Source organism: Macaca mulatta, chromosome 13, assembly GCF_049350105.2.
Source record: "Macaca mulatta isolate MMU2019108-1 chromosome 13, T2T-MMU8v2.0, whole genome shotgun sequence".
Classification (NCBI taxonomy): Eukaryota; Metazoa; Chordata; class Mammalia; order Primates; family Cercopithecidae; genus Macaca; species Macaca mulatta.
Genome location: NC_133418.1, coordinates 80,852,583 through 80,875,501, shown reverse-complemented (window position 1 = coordinate 80,875,501; position 22,919 = coordinate 80,852,583). Strand labels below are relative to the sequence as shown.

The following is a 22,919-nucleotide window of genomic DNA, read 5'->3' as shown; positions in this document are numbered from 1 at the left end:
CAGTTTAAATCCCGCACTTTTTCTACCCAAAAATCTTGCAACACAAGAACAAGGTTGTTATAATGTTCACAACTGGTCTAATCTCATAAATATTCCTATATTTTAAAGAATCTTATTTCACTGCCAATTATATTGTCTACAAAGTAAAAGTGGACAGAATACCGTATTCATAGTCACACAGTGTCGTAAAAAGAAACTGCCAAAGTCACTTATGCCATCTTCCTTTGATATAGGGCATGCTAGTAAAATTTGCAAAGCTACATCTTCCAATTTTTCAGTGACTAAAAGTAAAATGAGGTTCATTGCATCTGGGAAGAAAACAAAGACATCTTTTGTTAGTAAATTGAACAATGTTTTTACACTGCAACCAATGTTCCGATACTAAAGACAAAATAAGAATTGCAAACATCAAAAGCATATATCTGCCTAAATAACAATAAAACACTTGCAAATCAAATCATCCCCATGTATTCATTAACTCATGTTTTTGGGCTTATTTAACTGACTTTAAGAGTTCTATGTTCAACTCCCACAATGCCCATTGTTAGAAAATGTCCTTTCCATCATATAAGAACAGCAATTCAGATTTTTATAAAAATCATGTAAATAGATTTTTTAAAAACTACCTGGAATATATCTTCTTTCACATGTAACTTTTTCCAAAATTTCTGAGACATACTGAGGATACCCAGCTTTACTGAAGCTAAAAATAATTTGGAATAAATCACGGTCCATAAGGTGAAGCTCGGACTTCTCGACCTTCTCCAGAGTCTATAGAGAGTTCCAGAAATTAGAAGACCAAGTTAGAGTGTTTTTATTTAAGTATTAAAGTTAAATAAATTAAAATATCCAGATTCAAAACAGTAGGGAAAAACACCACCTAAAGCTTTAGGACTTCTTTTAAAACATAAGAAATACTCGGCCAGGTGCGGTGGTTCACGCCTGTAATCCCAGCACTTTGGAAGGCCGAGGAGGGTGGATCACGAAGTCAGGAGATGGAGACCACGGTGAAACCCTGCCTCTACTAAAAATACAAAAAATTGGCCAGGCCTGGTGGCGGGTGCCTGGAGTCCCAGCTACTCGGAGAGGCTGAGGCAGAAGAATGGCGTGAACCTGTGAGGCGGAGCTTGCAGTGAGCCGAGATTGCGCCACTGCACTCCAGCCTGGGCGACAGAGCAAGACTCCATCTCAAAAAAAATAAAAATAAAAATAAATAAAAAGGAAATACTCTACTTCAACAGTAACTGTTATATTATCAGCACCAAGATACTGAACTATAATAATTCTCCATAAATACTACTCTCTGCAAGGAAACATCTTTGAAAACAGGTATAAACTACACTTTGCTGCCTCATATAAAACATAACACAAGTTTTTACAAATGATTTTAAAGTATGTTTATTTAGACATAAGTCATACCTGCTTAACATGGTCAATGTCGCCCTTCTCAGCATATGCATTCAATAATGCGAGGTATGTGTCTGGACCAGGCTCAATTCCAGCCTCTCTCATCACTGTGAGAATGTTTTCTGCATTCTGCATATCACTACAAGTTAATCCAAAAAACAGATTACTTGCCAAATGTAATATAGTTATTCAAACTAAAACATACGCTTATTAAAATCAAAAATGCTAAGTATCATTTGGAATTATGATGTCAGAAAACAAATGTATATTAAACTGGATATATGTTTCTCAAATAAAGATCATAAACATCTGATCCCTCATTAAGAAAAATAATAATTACGCAGACATTAAATAACATATACCCTCTTACATTATACAGGTTATGACTCAGACTTAACTTACAAGGTAAGAATAACGTTTAGTAAATTACTCTTCAAAAATAAAAATATTTTCCAGAGCAGTTACTTCAGATCAAGCCCAGTTTCTTTTTTCTTTTCTTTTCTTTTTTTTTGAGATGGAGTCTTGCTCTGTCTCCCAGGCTGGAGTGCAATGGCACGATCTCGGCCCACTGCAATCTCTGCCTCCTGGGTTCAAACAATTCTCCTGCCTCAGAATCCCGAGTAGCTGGGATTACAGGCACCTGCCATCATGCCCAGCTAATTTTTATATTTTTGTAGAGACCAGGTTTCACCATGTTGGCCAGGCTGGTCTTGAACTCCTGACATCAGGTGATCTGCCCACCTCAGCCTCCCCAAAGTGCTGGGATTACAGGTGTGAGCCACCGCGCCCGGCCTATAGCCCAATTTCTAAAAATTCAAATAAAAGATTTGTGGAATAAATGTAAAAGCACGTTATAAAAATATTAGTATGCTCTACCTCATATACTACAGATTTTTTTTGAAGGGGTAGACAAACATATTTTAGGAGTAGACAAACATATTTTAGGAACTGTCTACAATAATTTTATCTAATTTAAACCCCACTTAACAAACAAAAAAGGAGTAAAATGACCACTTTAGCATCTCAGCCATCTATCACTTAAGAATCAAAACCTCAGGTTAAACATTACCCAGCTCTGGCATGCCCTGTCACAAGGGCACTGAATACTGCCTCTGTAACTGGGAGATCCTTAGTTTTCATAAATCCAAGAATCTTGCTGCAAAGGAAAAACGAAGACACTCATTGGAAGTATTTATCAAGAAAACTCTTTACAACATGTATAGAATTAGGTTAGGCCTTGAGTTACTTTTGTTTTTAAAATATAATAGTAACACACACTTGTTTTAGAAACCACCAAAAAAGAACTGATCCCTTTGATCCCCTTTCCACAAAATCCCACTCTTTAAAGTATCAATAGTCTTGAAGTACTCTTGATACAAATACTAGATTTTTAAAAATCTGATTTGTCTTACACTACTAATTACCCTTGTAAAAGCATAGTTTTGTAAGATTCATTTAGATAAAAATGAAATTATGTATTCCAATTTATCCCTTATTTTCCAAACCTTCCATTCATAAGTAGTAATAAATTTTACATAAGCAGAGAAATGGTGCAACTGATTTTCCATTAGTCAGTGGACTAAAGAGACTATTCCCAGTTTTATAAATGAATACAGCTTAAATAGCTAAGAACATTTCCCTTAGGAAATATTTAAAAAAAAAAAAAAAAGCTTTATAGCTCAACAACTTTATACCTCTCTCTAGTAAATCAAATTTTTAATTAAAACAGCAACTTTTACTTATCTTTTCTCTCTTACGCGATAATTTTATATTTTATGTAAGTCAGATTACCAGATTTGCTAGATTAAAACAGTTCTGAAACAATTTCCTTCATTAGGAAGAAGCTTTAAAACAAAGAGTGAACAGACATCTAGAGTTACAAAATGTACACATTTGTTCACTTAAATATGTTCATACAGATCCATACCTGGCACCTTCAATATCTCCCGTATTACAGTAAGAAGCAATCAATCTCTGGTATGTCACCTGTCAATGAAAATGGGCCAGTTAATTTTACATATACTTTTTTTTCTGAGTAAAGAAAAAAAATGGTGGATGTGAAAATATATATTCACAATAGCAACTACTTACTCGATTTGGTTGAATGTTCGCGTCCTCCATTTTTGCCAGGAAATCAGTTGGTGAGAATTTATATTCATTTTGAAGATAGACTTTAAGTAAAGCATTATAGTGACTCACATCATACACAGCACCTACAAATGAAATTTAAAATCAATGTTTAGAAAAGCATTGAAAATCCTATGCTTTAAAGTGGAACTAAATTTAACAAACAAAAAGAGTAAAACTATCACTTCAGCATTTCACCCATCCATCTTTGCACTCAGACCTATCTACACAGATACTCTGTCACACAGAGCAAACTAAGCATGTAAGACAGTAATTACTGAATTATTGTATAGTCACAAGTAACTGCCTATTCAGATATTAAAAGGCCTCTTACTTAAGAAGTACAAAATTATCTTCCTGTTAGAAAACGCTGACAACACCCCTATATTTAAAAGTGACTATAAGATTTTTCTATATAAAGCAGTCCTCACATTACAGACACACTGTGATGAATGGATTGTAACTTCAGTTCTTTCACACAGTAGGACTGTGCTGGCAATTCTGCCACTCAAAGCCTTCATTTGAAGGATGCATTCCATTTTCAGCTAATGAACATGATCCATGGTCTGCTCTTGTTAATGATCGGTATTCCAATGCCCTTTGTTTTCTTTGTATCCCTACTATTTAGGGCCACATCAAATAAGGTTACCACACATCCTTACTCTACTCAGTCATGACATCACAGTCCTTATATCAATTTTGTGGTAACATGACTCACTATATTTTCATGAATTTCACATCTTTATTCTCCTGCCTGTGACCATACAGGCCTACGGTCAGTATTTAGGGGTCAGATTATGAGATTTTAGGCAGCAGAGACCTGTTCCATTAAATTAATACACATTTTTATCTTAACAGATACGTTTCTTTCATACTTACTATGTTTCAGGCACTATGCTAAGTGTTCTACATATAGTGGCTCACTTAAACTTCACAACAACTTTGAGACACTACTATCACCCCCATCTTACAGATAGCTTAGATCTGTCAACAGCTCATTCTGTAATTTTGGACAAGTTACTTAAACTAAAAGATCTCTTATATCTTTATAAATCTGTAAACGAGTCAAACTTGTGAAGTACAAGGTTTCTGGCAATATTAATTCAACAAGTATGTATCAAATGCCATTATACACAAAGCATCATGCTACTGGCAAAGCAGGAAAATAAAGAAGCTATGGATTTAATCCTCATAAAGCATACACTTATATAGGAGAGACTATTTGTAAATAATTTTAAAATAATAACACATTGTCAATCTTTCTATGGAGGTATCAATATTATTACTGCTGTGTAATGCTTTTTTCTATTTTAGAATGTAACCTTTTCTGCATACATTTCTCCCAGTTCAATGACTTACTGACATATAGAAATTTCTAATTTTTAGAGATTGAATACTTTAGCTTTACTTTTCTGCTCCTTTTATACTTATAAAATCCTTTTCCATTCTGAAATTCAACATTTATTTATATATTTTTTAACTTAAAAAAAATCAACTTATCAAAATGTATTCTAGATGTATTCAAAACTATGAAGGAAGAATCTGTCTTTATCCTAGTTTTTTCACATAGGTCCTACACACTTTTTGAAGAACAGTTGTAAATATTTTATTTATTTGTGGCCATACTTTATTGGATTCTTGTATCCATTTTCTTTTATAACTAGAAGAGGTATGGATTCTTAAACATTTAGTAAGTCAGCTAATTACTGTGAGTTGATTTTCTGGGATTTTACAGATTAAACAATCACATCATCTAAAAATGATAATTTCTTGTACTGTTTCACATCTTATTTCATTGCATTATACATGATTGTTGTTGGTTTTAGATTTTTAACACATTAAAGAAGCATCCTTCTATATGTTAAGATTTTTTAAAATCAGGAATGAACATTAAATTTTATTAAACGATCTTTTTTCAAATTATTTTTTGAATATGTACTACATTACATGACTTAAAATTGAAAAGGTATAAAAAGGTAGAGTAAAACCTGTATCCAGTGTTCATCATCCTTCCAGAAATATTTTAATACTGTATACACATGCACATGTATGAACATTTTTCTTCAAAATACTATCATTCTATACATTCTGGTCTACACCTTAATTTTTATTTATACTCTGGAGAACACCCCCATTGGTATATAAAGAGCTTCTTCATTTCTTAAAACAGTTACACAGTAATCTATTTTATGGGTACTCCACGATTTATTTACCTAATCCCCTAGAGAGGAATATTTGAATCGGTTCCAATTTCTTACTACTACAAACAAGCTACAATGAAGAATATCCTTTTGCATCTATATCTGTATCTAAATTCAAACAAATGGAACTGCTTGGTAAAATGGTATGTGCATTTATAACTTTGACAGACAAACTGGCTATTTTGTTCTTTTTATTTTTTAACTTACCATACTTGTAACACTTGTTATGAAAAATTATTTATTGTTAATGCCCCTAGATGTCACTATACCTCACCAAATAAATATTACCAAAAAATTATGAATCAAGTAGCCCTTCCATAAAGCTGAATTATACCATTTATGTAAACAAACATTTTTTTGCAAAAAGAAAAAATATCTACACCTTTTATACACATCATATATTTAAACAATCATACCTAATTTCTGAAGTTTGTCCCATATCCTATGAGCAAATTCTGTTCTCTCTTCAAGCTTTAGTTCAGGCAAGAGAGAACCACAGCTACGTAGTAGAAGCAAGGCGTGACTGCTTCCTGGGCCACCTGTGGAAAAAAGGTTAATGGATAACATTTAACATAGTAGCAATATCATATAGATAAATACCAAAATTTACACAGAAATCTATAAGCATTCAAAAATCTCCTGGCTCAAATTGAGAGTGTCCATAAATTAGAAAAATCCTATCCTAATGTACAATGTTACTAAGTTACAAGTCAAACTTTTAATATTAGTCTGCTTTCTTAAGAAATCTAAGTTATAAAATCTATATAATCTGCAAGACTGTATCAAACACAAAAATACAAAGAATCTAATTTATAGGCAGTGCTTGCTACAATTCAAAGGCTAAACTTCTCAGTATCTTATGAAAATAGTATAAAGGGCCAGGCGCAAATCCCAGCACTTTGGGAGGCTGAGGCGGGCAGATCACCTGAAGTCGGGAGTTTGAGACCAGCCTGATGAACATGGAGAAAATCTGTCTCTACTAGAAACATAAAATTAACTGGGCGAGATGGCACATGCCTGTAATCCTAGCTACTCGGGAGGCTGAGGCAGGAGAACTCTTGAACCCGTGAGGCGGAGGCTGCATTGAGCCATTGCACTCCAGCCTGGGCAATAAGAGCAAGACTCCATTTCAAAAAAGAAAAAAAGAAAGAAAGAAAATACTGTAAAGCAGTGTAATTATCATCCAGGAATAGAAAAGTTAGGTTCATAATCAGCTACAATATAAGCTTCCCTCTCCCTACATCTGTAAGCTTTATCTACATATCTTTGAAAGCTGACTTTAAAACAAAGCAAAAATAAACCACTTAGTGTGATTCCATTTATACAAAATATCTAGAGTAGTGCAAACCTACAGGGACAGAAAATAACTAGTGGTTGCCTAGGGCTGGAAGGGATGAGGAGTTGGGGAATTTCTTTTTGGGGTGATGAAAATGTTCCAAAATTTATTGTAGTGATGGATAAATAAAGTTAGAGAGAGAATGTGACACAGGTTCTTTAAATGTACGTAACAATAGTAATAATTGATACTTCTTTGGTATCTCTCACCATCAGATTCTATATCTACGCTTCTAAGTGTGTCTGAAACCCATGAATAGGCTTTAAGAAGCTACTGAATCCTCTTAAACTGCATGCAAAATTATGCATATGTTTGTGTGAGGTTTTGGGGGGTCGGGGACAGGGAGTGAAGGACCTATAGCTTGCATCAGGCATTAGTGACCCAAACAGATTTTTAGTAGCTAATTGAAAATGCAAGGAAAATAATGGAAATCTGTCATATGTGATCATCTTACAGAAACCTGACACTCTACAATGGAAGGTAAGAAAAATTAGTATCTTCCAAGAAACTTACTACTAAAAGTGACTCCATAAACTAGGAAAAGCAAAAAGGCAATTTTTATTTTCTGATTTGGAATAAATATCTAGACCAGGCATGGTGGCCCATGCCTGTAATCCCAGCACTTTGGGAGGCCAAGGCAGGTAGATCACGAGATCAGGAGTGCGAGACCAGCCTGGCCAACATGGTGAAACCCCATCCCTATTAAAAAATACAAAAATTAGCTGGGCGTAGTGGCATGCGCTGGTAGTCCCAGCTACTTGGGAGGCTGAGGCAGGAGAGTTGCTTGAACCCGGGAGGCAGAAGTTGCAGTGAGCCGAGATTGTACCACTGTACTCCAGAATGGGCGACAGAGCGATACCCCATCTCAAAAAACAAACAAACAAAAATTTTAAAATGTTTTAGTTACTCCAAACTTTGCCCAGATGAGCTGACAAGATAGAAATCACAATCATAACATAAATGACAATCAACAGAATATAACAAAGAAAATTAAAGTATCAAATAAGCTACTCTGTAATGAGCTTACCCTCAAACAAGTATTTATTTAGGTTGATGCAAAAGTAATTGCAGCCATTATGTTTAATGGCAAAAACTACAATTACTTTTGCACCAACCTAATATTTAAGACTTTTTTTGTTTTAAAGACAGATGTCTCTCTCTGTCACCCAGGCTGGAGTGCAGTGGTGTGATCTTAGCTAACTACAACCTCTGCCTTCTGGGTTCAAGTGATTCTCCTGCCTCAGCCTCCCACATAGCTGGGACTACAGGCACGCGCCACCATACCTGGCTAATTTTTGTATCTTTAGTAGAGATGGGGTTTTGCCATGTTGACCAGGCGGGTGTCGAACTCTTGGCCTCAAGAGATCTACCTACCTCCCAAAGTGCTGGTATTACAGGCCTGAGCCACTGTGTCCACCCAAAGGTCAACTTTATGAACAGGAAATTTTGACATACCTGAGCGGCAGGTGTCATCAAAGACTTTTTGTAGAAGCATCTTTGGAATGCGGCCAGTTCTTCGAACAGAATTATCTAGTCTCATCAGAGCCCAATCAAAGTGATTGGCAATCCTTCTAGAAGAAAAAGTGGACTCCTCTTGAATATCCTTTTTTTCAGCAGCAATGACATACAGCCTGGCTGGGCTCAGTAGTCCTCTAAAAAATGAAACATAATTAATAATAGTTGCTATCTATTTAGGTCATTTTTTGAACAAAACTTACACAAATTTTTAAATCAGTTATTAAACACCTAAAATCACAGTACAATACCAAAAATAAAGGTATGAACTAATAGGAAAGAAAGTTTTAGCTTTTGCTTTAGATAAAATCATATACACACATACATAAATTATATGCACAGTAAATCTCCTGAATAATTGAGAGCATTTTGGTAATTTTGAACATGGAATCATTTCAAAATCAGATGGAAATATGGTGTGTTTTAAGTGTTTTTTAAATCTCTCTTAACCAAAACAAGGTAATGAAAGACGAAGCAGTTTATGCTGCAAAGCTCTTCTCACCTCTGTAAATAAGACGAAATCTAATATATATCCAAAATTTTTACAACTACCTTTAAGTTTTCTAGGTATAAGCTTACTATGAATTTAAAAGAAGACCAATGTCCAGGTTAAAACAAGGCAGTTTCTTTTTTTTTTTTTTTTTTGAGACGGAGTCTCGCTCTGTCTCCCAGGCTGGAGTTGCAGTGGCCGGATCTCAGCTCACTGCAAGCTCCGCCTCCCGGGTTCACGCCATTCTCCTGCCTCAGCCTCCCGAGTAGCTGGGACTACAGGCGCCGCCACCTCGCCCGGCTAGTTTTTTGTATTTTTTAGTAGAGACGGGGTTTCACCATGTTCACCAGGATGGTCTCGATCTCCTGACCTCGTGATCCACCCGTCTCGGCCTCCCAAAGTGCTGGGATTACAGGCTTGAGCCACCGCGCCTGGCCTTTTTTTTTTTAAAGGATAATTTAGGCCCAAATAATTTCTAATCTGTCTAAATAAAGTTGAAACACTTTAGAGTGATAATACTCTTAATTCTTATTTGCTGTGCAACTGTCAAAATGTTAGCTGTATTCTTTCCTAATTACTTAAAACAACTGCCACCAAAAATAAATAAAGTGTTAAACATCGTTAATTTTAAGGAAGCCAGAAGGGAAAGAAAATGATTACAAATTAGGTACGGTCAGAATTGTACATTATGTGTTTATAAAGATCAAGCAATCTTCAAACCATTCACTATTTTAGTAATGGAGTCGAATATGCAAGTCAAACGCTCTCTAACATGAAATCTGAGGGATTCTATGCTGTACCGTTTTTTTTAAATAAACACAATTTTTTACAGAGACTGACTAGGAACAAAAAAACCACAATTTTTTAGAGTATTTTTAGGTTTACAGAAAAATTGTGCATTAAGTAGAGTTCCCATATATTTTCTTCTCTAGGCTATTCTAGGTAAAAATGTAAGCTGTACCTGATTTAAAAGTATCAGATAAAAAATAATTCTTACGTGTGAAGGAAAACTTATCAATCTGAGTTGAATTTAAAAATGCTTTCTCTGTATTTAAACATCATTTTTAACAAGTGATTTCTAATTCTCAGTGGTTTACATATTTGTTGCCAATATCTTAGTTACAGCAGCCACTAAATACATTACACACTAAGTATATAATAACTAAGTATAATATAATCACATTTTCCAGACATACACATTTTCATCACAACGGTGACTTTAAAAATAAAACTTACATTTCTGTCCTATGTTATTAATCTGAAAAAAACCAGTCACAAATTGAATATCAAGTATGTGATGTTTTATTAAAGGAAGCTATACTAGAAGTTTCACCTCAAGGTTATATAAAACGAGGCTGTAATTGATACTAAACTAGAAATTCTACCACTGTGATCTGGGAGAAATCATGACTCTAAACATTAGTGATTCCACCATCTAGGTGGAAAATAATGGAAAAAATCAGGATACTGACTAAATAAGACAATGTCTTATTTTTGTAAGACCAATGATCAGCACATTGTAGATGGCTAATAGACTCAAGTTTGTTAAACGAGCTGAATTTTAACCTACAAACCACAGAAGATATACTCTTAAACAAAATATGTATCCCTTACTTCCAAAAGGCATTTATCTGGTTGCTATATCAGTTGTTACTAAACTATCCCCTTCTTAATGTTCGACAAGCACAAAGTGACATTATTTTTCAATTACCCAGGACGTGACAGTTTGGAGGAGTATGCAATAATATTATTCAACAACAAAAGCTGATTAATAGAAATTTCAAAATTGTGACGTCTATTTGCCAAAGTTTTTTACACAACGTGAATCTGATAAACTGTTAAAGAGCAAAAATAAAACTTCCGCTACAGGATATTTTTTAAATTTAAGAGGAGACAAACTCAAATTTCAGGAAGAAAAAAGATATTTATAAACCAGCACATTGTTCTGAACATTCTAGGCAAATTTTTCTGATACACATGTCTTTACTGCAGCCGAGACTCCTTCACAGAAGCGTGTTTGGCTTTTTAGTTAAGTAGAAACATGAATCTGTTATAAAATAAACTGGGGTAGAGGAAGGATTACATATTTAACCAAAGAAGTCTTGACTCTTCAGTTATATGGTCCAGAACTGATTTTTAAATGTACTCTAATACATCCTGGAAACAAGAGTTTCACAGCCTGGAGCAATGGGCATGTCGTGACAGACAAGAAAGAACAGAACAAGTCCAGGGGTGAAGGTGGGCCCTGCAAGAAGATCACACCCACCAGGCTTGCACGAGCTGGAGCACAATGCCTCCAAATGCTAAGCACCAAAATTGACATAACCACGTAAGGGGAAATCATTGGATCATCTCATCCAAGTATCATACTGGCTCCTTTCCACTTCTTAAATGTCTCAGGTTCCCTTCACAGACTCCAGCTCCTACCACTAATATTCAAATTACCCATAAATGTTTTCTTGTAAAATCTGCCATTTAAAGTTATTATCTCTCAGCTTTTTTAAAAAAAATTAAGGTGGGTTTTTTTTTTTAGCTCTTTAATAGAAACTATCTTACAGTTGAGTGTCCATTTAAAAAAATATATATATGTAAAAAAAATAAAACGGACCAGATTATCCTACTAAGCAGGCTTCCGTGGGACCCTCCCCCCTACTTTTAAGCCTGTACCATTAAAAAAAAAAAAAAAAAAAAAAACACCATTTTTTGATAAGCAGAGACTGACTAGAAAAAACCCAACTTTTTAGAGTGTTTTTAGGTTTACAGAAAAATTGTACAGAAAGAAGAGTTCCCATATACTTTCTTCTCTCTCCTGTTTCCCCTAGTAACATTTTGCTTTAGTGTGGTATACTTGTTACAAATGATGAACCGATATTGATACATTATCCATCAACCAAGGTCCATAATTTACATTAGAGTTCACTGTGTGCATACATGTTTTGACAAACATATGACATGATACCTTCACAGTATCACATGAAATAATTTCACCGCCTTAAAAATGCCCCGTGCTGTCTATTCATTCCTTCCAACCTCTTTCCAAACCCCTGGCAACCACTGATTTTTACCTGTCTCCAGTTTTGCCTTTTCTAGAATGTCATATGGTTGTATCATACAGCATGCTGCCTTTTCAGATTGGCTTCTTTCACCTAGCAACAAACATTTACGGTTCCTCCATGTCTTTTCACAGCATGACGGCGCACTTCTTTTCATTGTTGAATAATGCTCTTTTGTACAGATATACATAATTTGTTTACCCATTTGCCTACTGAAGGACATCCTGGTCGCTTCCAATTTTTTGACAATTATGAATAAAGCTGCTATAAGCATTTGTGTGAAGGTTTTGGTATGGACATAAATTTTGAACTCATTTGGGTAAATACCTCTACATTTAGCTTTGTAAGAAACTACCAAACTATCTTCCAAAATAGCTATACCATTTTGCTTTCCTACTAGCAATAAATGAGAGTTCCTGTTGTCCTACATCCTTGCCAGTATTTGGGGTTTTCGATGTTTTGCTGGATTGTTGCCATTCTGATAGTGGTATCTCATTGTCGTTTTAATTTATATTTCTCTGTGACATAAGCTGTTGAACATCTTTTCATATGCTTATTTGCCATCTATATGTCTTTTCTGGTGAAGTATTTTCTGCCAATTTTTACTTATTTTATTTTATTTTGAGATGGAGTCTTGCTCTGTCCCCCAGGCTGGAGTGCAGTGGTGCTATCTCAGGTCACTGCAACCTCTGCCTCAGGATTCAATCGATTCTCCTGCCTCAGCCTCCTGAGTAGCTGGGATTACAGGCACACACCACCATGCCCAGCTAATTTTTATATTTTTCATAGAGACGGGGTTTTATCATGTTGTCCAGGCTGGTCTCAAACTCCTGGCCTCAAGCAATCTGCCCACCTTGGCCTCCCAAAGTGCTGGGATTACAGGCATGAGCCACCATGCCCAGGCCATACACGTTCTTAAAACTCTTCTCTCCCCTTTTTTTCTTCTTCACTGATAATCAGTTTAGTGTCACTTTAGAGCTATGAAGAGTTTAAAGGGAGATACAGGTAGAAGATAGAAGAGGCATTATTAATAGCTAATGTTTATCACGTGCTTAATTTTTGCTGGGTATGAGAAAATTATAACTTACAAATTAAAAAAATGAAGCAACTTGCCCAAAGTCATCACAGTTAAAACTAATGATAGGGCCAGGGTTAGCACTCAGATGGTCTCATTCTGAAATGAACTCAATGTGGCAAAAGGGCATCAAAGAAACTAATCTGGCTGCAATGGGGTGTTCACACCAGAAAGTGGTAAAAAAATTAAACCTAGACAGTGAGTGAGACTAGATAATGGAAAGTCTCCAGTGGCAGATAAATAAGGGATTTGGATTTTATGACATACTTGTAAAGTACAAAACTAGCTTTCATAGAGTTGCTCTCTCAACTTACTTTGTTGCACTATAATGTGGAAATATGGGGAGCTCAAATTCATCTCTTACGTTTTCACCAATCCCTAATTTAACTATTCCACTTGGGTTTTCTTTAGCCTGTTGATACACTGGATCATGTGGATTGATTTTCAAATGCTGAACCAGCCTTGCACACTTGGAATAAATCCCACTTGATCAAGGTACATAATTCTTTTTATATACTGCTGGAGCCTCCTGAGTGTAAATGTAGCCAAAATTCAAAAAGATAATGCCTCCTTTTAAAAATGGTTGATATTCCCTTCAAATTTCTCCACTGCAACCAACTATTCCACTAATAAATTGTTCCCTCAAACTCAAAATCTTAGACTAATTATTTTATTGGGCAAACTCAGCCTTTACATCCCATCTATTGAGTGCTTAGATGTCTGAGTCTCTTGTTGAACTCATGGAGTTCTGCAACAAATCTTGAGTTTCTCAGGCTTCAGCCTCTCTTCATACAACTGCCAGATCAACCATACTCAAAACCATCTTTTTTCAAAAATCCTGTCATTGTTCTTATCACATCAATTCTGCTCTTCCATTTATTAATTCAAAAAATATTTATTGAGTGCTTTCTTTTTATTGAGCGCTTTCTATGTATAAGGCACTCGCTAGAATCTTATCTAGTAACAAATCTAATAAATTAGACTTTTAAAAAATACCAATTGTGGTAAATGCTATTAAGAAACAAGGGGCCAGGTGCAGTAGTTCAAGCCCGTAATCCCAGTACTTTGGGAGGCCGAGGCAGGCATATCACTTGAGGTCTTGAGACCAGACTGGCCAACATGGTGAAACCTCATCTCTACTAAAAATACAAAAATTAGTCTGGCATGGTGGCAGGCGCCTGTAATCCCAGCAACTTGGAAGGCTGAGGTGGGAGAAATGATTGTACCCAGGAGGCAGAGGTTGCAAGTGAGCCAAGATCGTGCCACTGCACTCCAGCCTGGGAGACAGAGAGACACTGTCTCAAAAAAAAAAAAAAAAAAAGCTGGGTGCAGAGGCTCACACCTGTAATCCCAGCACTCTGGGAAGCCAAAGCGGGCGGATCACCTGAGGTCAGGAGTTCGACCAGCCTAACCAACATGGAGAAACCCTGTCTCTACTAAAAATACAAACGTAGCCAGGCCTGGTGGCGCATGCCTATAATCCCAGCTACTCGGGAGGCTAAGGCAGGACAATCTCTTGAACCTGGGAGGCAGAGGTTGCAGTGAGCTGAGATCATGCCATTGCACTCCAGCTTGGGAAACAAGAGCAAAACCCTGTCTCAAAAAAAAAAAAAAAAAAACTCTACTGCTCAATAAATAATAGCTGTCTTATTATACAAGGTGCTCAATAAATGCCTCTGAGTTTTTTTTGTTTTTGTTTTTGTTTTTGTTTTTGAGACAGTCTCGCTCTGTTACCTAAGCTGGAGTGAGTGGTGCAGTTATGATCTCAGCTCACTGCAAGCTCCACCTCCCGGGTTCACGCCATTCTCCTGCCTCGGCCTCCCAAGTAGCTGGAACTACAGGCGCCCGCCACCATGCCCAGCTAATTTTTTAAATTTTTTTAGTAGAAACAGCGTTTCACCGTGTTAGCCAGGATGGTCTCAATCTCCTGACCTCGTGATCCGCTCACCTCGGCCTCCCAAAGTGCTGGGATTACAGGCATGAGCCACCATGCCTGGTCAAATGCCTCTGGGTTTTTAAAATAGCTTTCCTTTTTTTTTTTTTTTAATTTTTTTTTTTTTTTTTTTTTTGAGACAGGTCTCATTCTGTTGTCCAGGCTGAAGTGCAGTGGTGTACTTACGGCTCACTGCAGCTTTGAACTCCTGGCCTCAAGCAATCCTCCCACCTCAGCCTCAGCTCCCAAATAGCTAGGACTACAAGTGCATGCCACCACAGCTGACTACTTTCTTTTTTTCTAAAGATAGGGGTCTCACTATGTTGCCCCGGCTGGTCTCAAACTCCTGGCTTCAAGTGATCCTCCTGCCTCAGACTCTGAAAATGCGGAAATTACTGGGCCTGGCCTAAAAAATCTTTTATAAAGCTAAGTCCCAAAGAACTTTCTCCGTCTAAGAATTCAATTCTCCAAAAAGTTTTGACAAATTTAGCTACCCCAGTTTTATGCTTCATGGCAAATCATAGAATTTTAGACTAAAAAAGCTACGGGCCACCCTTCTACACTTGATAACCACCTCCTGGCCTGAAATACCAATCCACTCCTTTCCACCTAGCCAGATTTCCCTTCCATCTTCCAGGATCCTCCAGTCAAACGGGATGCTTCCTTTGTCTCACCTATGGAGGAAGTGATGCAAAGTCAGTTAACCAGATTGGGACCAATGATGTGACATGGAGAAAGACACTCTTTTGAAGATCCCTTCCAGACACATTCTGAGATCTTCCATGTTTACTTACCTGTGAAAGTCTTTAAATCCCAAGTTTATAATATATCATGTATTGTCTTTTAAAAAATGTTTTTGTCCATAAGTAATCCCTTCACCACCTAAAACACAAAGGTCTGGACCTCATTCTGCACCCAATGAAAACTACCATGGCACTTAACTGTAAACAGGAAAATGACAAGATCAAAAATGTAACATATGTAAAAGACTTGTAACATTATGTTACAACATATGTAAAATGTTTCAGAAATGTGAATCATGGTATCTGGAGTTGAATCCCAACTTGAGGTCTTGAATAAATTATCTTTCTAACCGTTTCCTAATTTGCAATAACGCACGAAAATTGAAATGTTTGTATGATGGTATGTTTACAAACACACTTTGAAAATAATAAACATCAGGCCAGGTGCGGTGGCTCACGCCTGCAATCCCAGCACTTTGGGAGGCCAAGGTGGGTGGATTACCTGAGGTCAGGATTTCGAGACCAGCCTGGCCAACATGGCAAAATCCCATCTCTACTAAAAAAAATTCAAAAATTAGCCGGACATGGTGGCACATGCCTGATGTCCCAGCTACTTGGGAGGTTGAGGTGGGAGAATCGCTTGAACCTGGGAGGCAGAGGTTGCAGTGGGCCGAGATGGCCCCATTACACTCCAGCCTGGGTTAGCAGAGCGAGACTCCGTCTTGGGGGGGAAAAAAAAAGTAATAAACGTCTACTCTAAAGGTACCATTGTTTACCCTAATCCCCAAATCTACTTTTCTTAATTCTGCTAACACTCTCACCAATCTTCTGTTATCTTTCTCTCAAGAAAAGGATATTTTCTTCAGTTCTGCACTACCTCATTGAAGTCCTATTACTCCTAATTTGCAACACCAGTGTTGTTCTATCCCTACGTTCCATTTCTCCTATAATCTACATAAACTTTGTCAAAATCTGTACTTAAAATCCTCCAATGACTTCCAGTCATCAAATAACCTACCTTCTAAGCAATCTTGGTAGTCTGAAGAAATCAACTGGCCTTTGCGGTATCAACTTCCACCACACCCACACAGCTACACGGGATAAATGGTCTCCAAGTCTCTTCATGCTCTTCTCTAATTTTGGACCATTCTGAATATCCACTACCATGTGTCCTCTAAAACTCAATGTCCCCCTGCCATAAAACAAATGGGACTGCTCCTCTCTCTGAAATACCACAATATTATATTCTTGTCTTATGGACAGCACGTCTAATAGTTGTACATGTGCCTGTCCAGCCCTGTGATTGATAAATCTATACTCACAGAGCAGAGGCTGAATCTTACAGATTTCACAACACCAAAGGACCCATCAGGTTCTTTTTTTTTTTAAACTGAGATGGAGTCTCACTCTATAGACCAGGCTGGAGTGTAATGGCGCGATCTTGGCTCACCACAACCTCCACCTCCTGGGTTCAAGCAATTCTCCTGCCTCAGCGTCCCAAGTAGCTGGGATTACAGGCATGGGCCACCACGCCTGGCTAACTTTTATTTAGATACATTTTTTTTTTTTTGAGACAAGGGTCTCACTCTGTTGCCTGCCCCGATCTCGGCTCCCTGCAAGCTCCGCCTCCCAGATTCATGCTATTCTCCCACCTCGGTCTCAGTAGCTGGGACTACAGGCGCCCGCCACCATGACGCTCAGCTAATTTTGTTTTTATATTTTTAGTAAGAGACGGGGTTTCACCATGTTGGCCAGGCTGGTCTCAAACTCCTGACCTCAAGTGATCCACCCGCCTCCGCCTCCCAAAGTGCCGGGATTAAAGGCGTGAACGATAGCATGGACCCATCAGATTCTTAATATTTGCAGAAGATTTTTCTAAAATGAGAGTTTTCTAAAAGTTTTCTTCCAACTTTAGAAATAAAAATCATGCTATCCCATCAAAGAACAATATATGATTTTCACTTTTAGGCCAATCATTAGTCTAGATCTACTTCCAAACAGATTTAGCTCAAAGCTTATCTTTCCTCTGAAGTACATACGTATTATGCTAAAAACTGTCACGCAAATATATAAGCAGCTCTGATCCAGAAATGCAAGGAAAATGTATGTGAGAAAGCAAGAGTATTTATCTCCTCACAGAGAACAGAGTAAGAGCTGGTTTATAAGAAAGCATCTATTTGAAAAATAGATGTACTGAAATGGGAAAATGAAGAGTAAGACCACATATAGGGTATACTTCTTGGTGTTACAATTTTGAAAACGGATTACTAATGAATGTCTAAAAATTTCACTGCTAATACTCATTTGTCCTCAGATAGGACATTCCTGGAAATTAAGCTCAGGGTGAATTTGTGTAGACACACTACACTGCATGGATCGGTTAAATATCCCTTCAATCTCCTCCAGTTTACCATCTTCCTTCTTCAATGTCTTAAGATTTTCATTGATTTACTCAACAAACATTTGACACCTACTACATGCCACAAAGTTAAAACACCAGAGAAAGCAAAAGGAGTAAGACACAGTATCTGCCTTCAAGGAACTTACAGCCAGCTCCAGAGTGTTGGTGAGTGCACATGTCATAGTGTTAATGGGTGCTTTCATGATACAGGGTCTAAGAGGAGCCACAAGAAAGGAGCAGTCAAATGGGAGAAGCAGTCAAGTTAAAGTTCAACAGAGATGGGGGACACCTGACTAAGGAGGAAGGGGAAACACATTCCAAGAGTCAACATCACACTCAAAGGCAAGGAAATATACAACATGGCCCATCAAAGCTTTGTAGATCCACAGACAAGCACTAGACCTACAAAATCAGAATCTGCATTTTAAGAGCCCCAGGCAATCATGCTTACTAGAGTTTGAGAAGCCCTGCTGTAGAGCACTTCAAAGTAGTAGTCTGGTATGGCTAGAACACAGGATGCCATGGTAAGGAACTCACAAGAGATGATGCTCCAGAGGCAACTCCAGCTCATAAAGCACCTGTGCTAAAGAGTCTGGATCTCATTCTGGACCCAATGGGAGTCACCACAATGCTTAAGTGTAAGTAGGAAAATGACATGATCAAATTACCAGGGAGACTAGGGAATGATGATGGGGTTGGAGGAAAAGGGATGCATTCCAAATGAAGCAGATCTAACAGGGCTTAATCATTTGTGCAATCAATAAATGGGGGGTGAAGGGAGTAAGAGATGAATGAGAAAACAAACATGTAGATATCCAGGATCTTTCTGGAAGGCAGGTAGAAACAGCAACATTCATGAAAACAGGGAACGCAAGAGGAATAGATGTGAGAAGGAGGAGGAGTCCAATTTGAGCTGTGTTGGCTTTGAAGTACCTATAGTTCAAGCAGGTGGATGCGTCTAGTAGACGGTCCATATGTGGGAGAAACATCATCAGATAGGTAAGTAACGCCCTGAAAAATGAAAAAGGTCACAAAAGAGAATAAAAACACTGAGAAAACATAGAAGGACCACGGGTAAAACTACCAAGAACATCAGCATTTAATAGGTGAACAGAAGAAAGAGGAATGAAGCAAATGAGACAAATCCTAAAGAGAAGAGAATCTAGAAAAACGGTGTCATCAATACTGAGAAAAGGGTCTCATGAAGGGGAAAATGGAAGAGTAATATGCGAGGTTAAGGCCTCAAAAGTGGATTTGGTAATTAAAAGAGGTCCTCTGAAAAAGTTAAATAAACATACATCTTACACATACACAAGTCAGTAAAAGGATAACTATCAACTAATGGCTCTCTGGTTGACAAAAATTAAGGGTGATTTTTAGTTTACTGTTCCCACCACCCAGGTTTTGCAACTATTCCTCGAGGTACTTTGAGGAATAATTTTTGCAAATGTTCCTCAAGGCACTTTTGAAATAATTTTTCAAAAATACAATTAAAAAATCAATAAACAAGATAATAATAGTCTGACAGTGGTGTGACTGCAGTGAGTAAGAAAGGGAATGAAAAGTGAGGAAATCAGAGACAGAGAATTATGGATAGGGAAGAGACTGAGAAGCTTCTAGAGTAAATAGAGTTCCAGGAAAGGTTCTGTGTTTCAGGTGGGCAAGATCTGGGCATGGTTACAGGCTGTGGGGTAGGAGACTATATACAGTCCCCAGAGTTCAGGAAAAAGAGGGAACAATTACCTTTATTGCCCGTTATCACCTGAACACATAGTGGTGAACAAGACAAAGTCCTGCTCTCATGCAGCTTACCTTCTACTAAGGAAAAAAAAAAAAAACACAGAGAAATAAGTAATGATATCAGACAAGTGAGGTGTGCCACGAATAAATCTAAAATAGGACTGGCATGTTTTGGATTGAGTGTTGGGGTAAGGCTTCGACATTTGAGATCTGAATGACAAGAAAGCAACTTTACAAAGATAAGTGGGAAAGGCCTTTACAGATAATGAAACTGAGGAACTGAGAGGTTAGTAAGATGTCTGAGATTATGCAGTAAGTAAACAGAACCCAGGTCTGATGAACACCTAGACCACCCTTTCTACTAAACTGTGTTCTCTTTATTCAGTTCTCCTCAAATGCAACAGTGAAGATAAAAGAAAATGTGGACCTTCCCCTGACCTTACAGAAATGCTGAGGACTACAATAATAAGAGTAATGGGCACAACTTTCTCAAAAGAAACTCTGAAAGCCAAGAGATGCATGTAGTTCTGCGCTCAGAGGCATGATTTCAGAAAGTCAACTGTTCAAGTCTAATATGAAAACACAGGCAGGCTCCAATTACAAGTAGGTTACATTCCAAAGACTATAAGTTGTTAAGAAATCATAAATTATTTTCTCCACGTAATTTTACGGCGAGGTTAGGTGTTCAGGCTGGTCCACGAAGGTCCGCATAACAACCTAAGTAGTAGTTATGAATACTGTAGTAACCGACAAAGCACTTACTATGCATCAGGCCCTATACTAAGTGCTAAATACAGATAATTCTGAAATATTCCTAACACCATTACTACTCCCATCTTATAGCTAAGGTAACTGAGGCCTGGAGATGTTAAGTAACTTGTCTAATGGCATAATGCAGATAAATTGAGGATAAAATGCAGATAAAACTGGAGTAGGCTGCAGTCTGGGCCCAGCCTACTGCAGATCCCTGGCTCTCAGTCCTTATGCAAGCTCTCAAAGTACCTTAATTTATAAGCATCAGTCTCTCAAAATCATTTTTTCTCCAAAGCTAAAAGCTCAGCAACCTATCTCCCCTTCTCTGGTGGTCAGAATACTATTAATAACCAAATGAACACTTCCATCAACTTTTTTTATCCCCTCCACTACAAAAGTCTATACCAAACCTATCTCTGATAAATCTCAAACCATGAGAGCATTTAGTCGCACATCTGACACCCACTGAGAGTTTAACTTGCCTTTGCATCCCCAGATTCCAACAGAGCGCCTTGCATGTGCTCATTCATTCAAAGACACTTATAGGCCGGGAGCGGTGGCTCACACCTGTAATCCCAGCACTTTGGGAGGCCGAGGCAGGAGGATCGCTTAAGGTCTGGAGTTCGGGACTAGCATGGCCAACATGGTGAAACCCAGTCTTTACTAAAAGTACAAAAGTTAGCCTAGCATGGTGGCGCACACCTGTAATCCCAGCTACTCGGGAGGCTGAGGCAGGAGAATCACCTGAACCTTGGAAGCGGAGGTTGCAGCGAGCCAAGATCGCGCCATTGCACTCCCACCTGGGCTACTGATCTCGAAATAAATAAATAAATAACAAAGACATTTACAAATCCTGCCATGACAGTTACCAACTCGTACAACACCTTCCTAAATGCTGAAGGAAAACCCCATTCAAGAGAACGCAGGCAAAAGCCCAGACTAATCATAATCCAGCATCCAGCTTTAGGCCATCCGTGGCTCACCCAAACTCCCAACCCATTCCCCGCCGCCCCCTCCCACGCAAAAAGCTAAATTTCTCAGTATCTAAATGCTAGGTGGTTACTGATTACCAACAGTGACCCCACGTGGGACACCACCCAAGCTAGCCGAGTGTAAGGAGGAGACCACCACCCGACTCTCCAAAGCAGTTTTCAAAGCCCCCCCTCGTCTTCGTTGACCGTGGGTACCCCGAGGACCGTAAGACCCAGGCTGAAGTGGCGAGGGCAGGATTCAAGCCGGAAGCAAGCCATGCCCGCATCCGTGACCTTCTGAAGGCGCTTAACCCTGTCACCCGAAAATCCCTGGTAGGGAGCGTGGTGCGGGGCACGGGGAGGCTCGGTCCTGGGGCGGCGAGGAGGGTGGCGAGCACAGGCGGGACCCGGTCCCTGACGGCGCCCACGACCCCGGGGGGCCCTCGCGCCGCAGCCTAACTGGAAGAAGGGCCTGGGCACTCACCCAGCCACGGGCCCGGCGCGAGCGGCAGGCAGATAGGAGGCGGCATGCGGCCGGCCCGGGCCGCCAGTGAGGAGGCGCAGGGAGAGCGGGAGGCGCGGGGCCTCTCCGGCACGCAGCAGCCAACACGAGAATCTCAGCAGGGCTGCCATGGCTCGAACGTCCCCGCAGCGGGAAGCACGTTCCGCCAGAAGGACAGGAGGAGCACGTGACCTCAGGGTCGCCCGGCGCGGCAGAGACCAACTGCAGGGCGCGCCAAATGTGGGGGAAGCCAGGGATCGTTTTAGGTTGGAAGATGGAAATCCGCACTTCTCTGAGAAGAGGGGAGTCAATGTGATACTCATATAAACGATGTTGCTTGTTTCGTTATCGAAGCATTTCTTTTCCGTCTTCCGTCTCCGATCTGGGCATCGTGTTCATTCGCTGCACCCCCGCATTCCTCTGTTCGTAGAGTCGCAAGGGGTCAACTCCTCCCAAGTTGGCGCAGAGGCTTGCGGGAGGCCAACTAGTAAAAACACCGAGAACTCTCGAGAACAGCCGACTATGAAGATCCCAGGATGAGACCGTTTCCCCGCCCCCGAGTGCAGACGTTGCAACCAACTTTCAGCGTTGACGCGATCTCCAATAGGAACGGCCCTTCACTCTCAGAAACGCTGGCCAGAGAAACCGTGGAGGACTTTTCACCTTGCCGTT

The 22,919-nt window shown here is 38.9% G+C and overlaps 1 protein-coding gene across 1 annotated transcript in view; it reads right to left on the bottom strand.

Annotated features, from left to right (window-relative positions):
• LRPPRC (leucine rich pentatricopeptide repeat containing) overlaps nt 1–22,421 on the bottom strand; it is a 117,915-nt gene extending 95,494 nt beyond the window's left edge. The window contains exons 1-9 of the mRNA XM_015112262.3: nt 22,230–22,421; nt 8,527–8,723; nt 6,152–6,274; nt 3,499–3,620; nt 3,335–3,393; nt 2,477–2,563; nt 1,420–1,546; nt 627–771; nt 163–308 (exon numbers count right to left, since the gene is read on the bottom strand). Coding sequence (XP_014967748.3) covers nt 163–308; nt 627–771; nt 1,420–1,546; nt 2,477–2,563; nt 3,335–3,393; nt 3,499–3,620; nt 6,152–6,274; nt 8,527–8,723; nt 22,230–22,378 — 1,155 coding nt within the window. The 5' untranslated portion in view covers nt 22,379–22,421. The remainder of the gene's footprint in view (nt 1–162; nt 309–626; nt 772–1,419; nt 1,547–2,476; nt 2,564–3,334; nt 3,394–3,498; nt 3,621–6,151; nt 6,275–8,526; nt 8,724–22,229) is intronic.
• Between the last annotated feature and the right edge of the window lie 498 nt (nt 22,422–22,919).